This window comes from Moschus berezovskii, chromosome 10 (assembly GCF_049115385.1).
Source record: "Moschus berezovskii isolate FMDL1 chromosome 10, NW_MosBer_1.0, whole genome shotgun sequence".
Taxonomy (NCBI): Eukaryota; Metazoa; Chordata; class Mammalia; order Artiodactyla; family Moschidae; genus Moschus; species Moschus berezovskii.
Window position 1 is genome coordinate 63,794,865 of NC_142469.1, and position 5,903 is coordinate 63,800,767.

At 45.3% G+C, this 5,903-nt stretch overlaps 1 protein-coding gene across 1 annotated transcript; it reads left to right on the forward strand.

The window, feature by feature from the left end:
* The first annotated feature begins 2,300 nt into the window (after positions 1–2,300).
* LOC148776328 (syncytin-1-like) lies at positions 2,301–3,302 on the forward strand. The gene has a single exon (XM_088840477.1). The coding sequence runs from the start codon at positions 2,301–2,303 to the stop codon at positions 3,300–3,302; it is 1,002 nt and encodes a 333-aa protein (XP_088696603.1).
* Positions 3,303–5,903: the final 2,601 nt, after the last annotated feature.

The following is a 5,903-nucleotide window of genomic DNA, read 5'->3' on the forward strand; positions in this document are numbered from 1 at the left end:
ATTGTTGTCCCCTACAGATTGGCTGACTTCCAATGGATCCAGAGAAACAACAACCGAATAGCCTTAGCTTTCGAAGGGTTCTTGGGGAAGATTGACTGTCACTATGGGCCTCACAAATGGGTTGCCGCCTTTTGTCGGTTGCCTTGGAGGGCACCTTAGTTGTTTCCTTCCAAGCCCATAATAGTTGTCTCTGATGTCTTCATGGACGGAGGAAAGCACGGCACAGCCATTGTCATCTTTGAACCCTCCTCAGCCCCTACCGGCGCCCCCCACCGACAACATTGCCCATGCCAGGGCTCAGCACAATACAAAGAACTCTTCGCTGTCATTCTGGCGCTCTCTAAAGTCCCAGGTCCCATGAATCTTTTTATCGACAGTCTCTTTGTGAAAAATCTGCTCCCTGGGCTTCCCCAATCTCATATTTGGTTAGATGATAATCCTATTACCCCCCTGAAGGAGGCATGCACACTCCTTCAGGCGAGGGATCAACCTATCTATTTACACCACCTCAGAGGCCACCAAAACCTGCCTGGGATGCTTTCATTAGGAAACTCCATGGCAGATCAGCTGGCATCTACCCATGTATACACACTCCAACAGGCACAGGATCTCCACGACCTAACCCATATTAATTGGAGAGGCCTACACCAAAGGTTCCCACAAATACCTATCAAGGATCTAAAGAGGATCATACATACCTGTCAGTCCTGTATCCCATTCTTGCAGGTTCCTCCGTTTCAATCACCAGGGGTTAACCCTCGAGGACTAAAACCTAACATAATATGGCAAACAGATGTTACTCACTACACCCCTTTGGTAAACTAAAATATATCTTTGTATCTGTAGATACATATTCCCATGCCTGCTGGGCCACCGCCCATACAGGAAAAAAGGCACAACATGCCAAGGGTCACTTTCTCCAGTGTTTTGCTACTCTGGGCCTCCCAGCCCAGGTAAAAACAGATAATGGCCCTTGCTTCGTAAGCAACTATTTGTAAGATTTTTTTAAACAATGGAACATCCAACACACTACAGGCATACCCCATAATCCTCAAGGACAGGCTATAATAGAACGCCAAAATAAAACTTTAAAGCTGCAACTACAAAAACAAAAAGGGAGAATAAACCCTCATCAGCAATTAGGAATAGCTCTCTTTACTCTAAATATTTTAAATTTTTTAAAAAATAAACCACTCACTCCATTCCAGAGACACTGGTCCAACCAAGAGTCAAGACCAGAGATAGCAGTTAGATGGAAAGATCCCCTTACAGGGTCATGGAGAGGGCCAGACACACTCTTAACATCAGGAAGAGGGTTTGGATGCATGTTTCCCACAGGGGAAACAAGACCCATCTGGATACCAGCAAGGAATCTTAAATATCTACATGATAACCACCAATCAGCCCAAGAACCATTAAAGTTCATGAGGCCACCTTCTACTTTTGATCTCTTACAGATTGGCAACTAAGAGGCCTTGTCAAGGCTTAGATGAACTCTCCCCTTGCCACCTGCAAATCCCAGGATCATCGGCCTAACTGCGACCTGCCCTCGGACCCCATAGCTGATTTCATGCAGACAACAAAATGACCATTGTGTTTGTATTAGCTGCACTATTAAGTGTGCTCTTTGCTATAGGCCTTGCATCTGTTGCCCCAGAGGAGTGGCCTCCTGCACTCCGCTTCTCTCTGGCGCTAGGATATCTTGCCTGTTGCGGCTTACTATCGATAGCTTATTCCTTTGTAACGACCTATCACTCTCGCTTTCTGACCCGCCCACTGGCATAATGGTTTAGCCATGATCTTCTTGTGCCTTACCCTGATGGCACTCCCCAGGCTTTTAGACACTGCTTCCTGTCCCTGCTCAGAAATTTATAGCTATGTCCATTCCTCATGCTACCGCACGACCCCTACGCCATGCACCATGCGCATCAACAACAAACAGACCAAGTCCTTACTTACTGTTAAGGTGCAAAAGACAGGGAGCCAAACGAGCAACTGCTATAAGCCAAATGGGAAAAACATATGTTTTTACCCCCTCACTCACATTGGATACTCAGACGGAGGTGGGATACAAGATACTAACAGACACAAAGCACAACAGCAATACATAAATAATATAATTACCCAACTAAAGGCGACTCCCGAACCTTACAAACGCATAGAACTACTCACTCAGCTGAGGCCTCTCCTGCACAACCCCCCCCCCCACCAACGATCTACACGTCACCCGCCTCTTCAACTCCTCCTTCCAATTTTTTCAGAGTTCACAAAAAAAGCCCTCTGAGGCATGCTGGATATGCATGTCACTAACCCCCTCACCGCATATCGCAGTCCCTTTGCCCGACACCTGGATATCAGCAGGCAATTACACTCTCAAAACCAACAATACCACCGAAAGTATCACACAGCTTATTGGGCCAGTTGCTGACGATGTCTTGCTTGCCGCCTCTTCAAATCTAACTTGCTTTCTTAATACCTCATCCTCTAATGCTTCCTATTATAACGACACCCACTCTTGCACCTCATGGGTCCCATGGAACAGTACAAGCAACTGCACCAGCCCTGGGATCTTTCTCCTCTGTGGGACCTATGCCTATTCCTGTCTCCCTCTGGACCCTACAGGGTGCATCTTGGTTTTCTTAGCCCCAGGACTAATCTTCATCAATGAACGGGATATGGATCAAATCGTTGACCATCATGAGGGGTTACCAACAAAGCCTCCTCACAGAGGATGGCGGGCTATCATTGCTCCTATCCTAATCAGGACTGGCATAGCGACGGCCCTGGGTGCTGGGATCAGGGGCATTTCAACTTCTGCTCATTTTTATTACAAATTGTCTCAGGAACTTAATGAAGACATGGAACAATTGGTAGAGTCCCTTGTATCCGTTCAGAAACAGATTAATTCACTGGCTGCAGTAGCCCTACAAAATAGACGGGCCCTTGACCTCATCACTGCGGAAAAGGGGGGAACTTGTCTCTTCTTGGGAGAAGACTGTTGTTACTTTGTTAATGAAACGGGCATAGTCCAGGGAAATGTAAAAGAGTTAAGGGATAGAATTGAACGCCGGAAAAAGGAATTGCAAAACTTTCACAACACCCAAGGCCTATGGCATCAATTCCTCCCCTGGCTGCTCCCCTTCCTAGGACCAATAATGATCATTGTTATACTTCTTTTAGTTGGACCCTGCCTTGTCAACCTTTTCCAGAAGTTCCTGCAGGAGCGGATTCAGACCATTTCCCGGGAACAAGTGAAGACCATCCTCCTCGCTCAAATACGGGTGACAGACCCAAAGTCCTGAAAGATCCCTGACGACCGTCTGCCAATAGGTTGCAGGCCTAAGATGGGGGGCACTCCAACCGCCCCAAAGAGCCAATCTACTCATCCGGGACATAAAGGGCCCAAGAACCTCAACACACGATGGGTCTAGGGCCCAATGGTGCTTGTGCAAGGCCCTTTACTAGTCCTACCCCTGTCCGATACAATATACCTCCATCCAATGCCATCCCGAAGATCCGTTATAGGCTAAGACCCTCGCCACAAAGCCTAAGTCCGGCCAGCCCTCCAAAAGACCTTCAGCCAGGTCTTAAGCCACTGGGGCCTATGCTTAACTGGGTAGCCAATGAAGGGTAAGATCCCCAGAGGGGGACAACCTAAGACAGGCACAGTCACTGAGTCTCCAGCGAGGCCATGCTGGTGGCCCCTGATGGCTCCCAAGAAAGACCCCACAAATAAATAAATAAATAAGGGGGCTATATAGGGCGCACGGCTGAAAAAAGACACATGGCAAAGGCGCACCCATAAAGATGGCACCTGATGGATGTCAGGAGGGCGCGGGCCTAAATAATAACAAAAAATTATGATTGGCCCCTGAATACTTCCCCTTGTGTGAACAGTGCATGATCACACTAGACCTCTGCTGTAACGTCAGTGTGTGATGACCTGACCCTTAATATGATTGGAGCCAACCGCAGAAAGTCCCTTGCAAAACCCCCACGCTTGCCTTTATATACGGAGAGCTTGTAACAATAAAGCGGAACTGCCTTGACAGAACCCGCGCTGCGTCTGAGTGTCCTGCTCCAGGCGAGGAGGGCTGTGGAGCGGGCGGCCAGCTCACCCTTCCCCTGGGGTTTCTTCCCCTTCCACGCTCTGGTGTGGGGAGGCAAAACGGGCTTGCTCCACGCCTTGCTCTCCCCAGCGGTGCCACCGGGGGAGAAACAAAGGGACCCTACGGTTTTGTCTGACTCTTTGTGACCCCATGAACTATACAGGCCATGGAATTCTCCAGGCCGGAATACTAGAGTGGGTAGCCTTTCCTTTCTCCAGGGGATCTTCCCAACCCAGGGATCGAACCCAGGGCTCCCACATTACTGATGGCTTCTTTAACATTTGAGCCACCAGGGAAGCCAAAGAATACTGAAGTAGGTAACCTATCCCTTCTCCGGAGGATCTTTCCAACCCAGGAATCAAACTGCAGTCTCTTGAAATGAAGGTGGATTATTTACCAGCTGAGCTACCAGGGAAGCCCCCTAATATTTTAAAGAGTATTTCATTTTTGAAAATCATTATTGTATGAACTTTTCAGGTGGTATAGATCCCACCAATTTATTTGGGAGATTACTGCATTTTGTTGAGAGAGTTTCTGATATCCAGACTAATTTTATCTTAATTTCATTTCCAGAACATTATGCCGCCTCTATCATAAATCATTCTGCTCCCTGCTGAGTACTTAATGTTTGCAGTATAGGTAGAAAATTATACCTCTTCTTTGTTTTAGCAAAACTAATATGTAGCACTTTATCACTTAACTGGCAAGTCTAGTGCCTTAATCTTTGTTGTGTGGAAATCTGGGTTATGATTTACATGCTGTATGTCTCTATTTTAAATAAAATACTAAGTTTATAAATGTTATTTAACGCATTTAAAATTCCAAAATTTTGTTTCTAGTAAGTAATCCACAATTATAAAGATTTCTATTTTTTATGTGACATTGAATTTACTGATTAGATTACCAACTGAAATAAGTATACTAATCTCAGGTTTATGATAATTCTCTACACATGGACATCACCAGATGGTCAACACCAAAATCAGATTGATTATATTCTTTGCAGCCAAAGATGGAGAAGCTCTATACAATTAGCAAAAACAAGACCAGGAGCTGACTGTGGCTCAGATCATGAACTCCTTATTGTCAAATTCAGACTTAAATTGAAGAAAGTAGGGAAAACCACTAGACCATTCAGATATGACCTCAATCAAATCCCTTATGATTATAGAGTGGAAGTGAGAAATAGATTTAAGGGACTAGATCTGATAGATAGAGTGCCTGATGAACTCTGGACGGAGGTTCGTGACAATGTACAGGAGACAGGGACCAAGATCATCCCCATGGAAAAGAAATGCAAAAAGCAAAATGGCTGTCTGAGGAGGCCTTACAAATAACTGTGAAAAGAAGAGAAGCAAAAAGCAAAGGAGAAAAGGAAAGATATAAGCATCTAAATGCAGAGTTCCAAAGAATAACAGGAGAGATAAGAAAGCCTTCCTCAGTGATCAATGCAAAGAAATAGAGGGAAGCAACAGAACAGGAAAAACAAGAGATCTCTTCAAGAAAATTAGATTTATCAAGGGAATATTTCATGTAAAGATGGACTCAATAAAGACAGAATTGTATGGACTTAACAGAAGCAGAAGATATTAAGAAGAGGTGGCAAGAATACACAGAAGAACTGTACAAAAAAGATCTTCACGACCAATATAATCACGATGGCATGATCACTCACCTGGAGCCAGACATCTTGGAATGTGAAGTCAAGTGGGCCTTAGAAAGCATCACTACGAACAAAACTAGTGGAGGTGATGGAATTCCAGTTGAGCTATTTCAAATCCTGAAAGATGATGC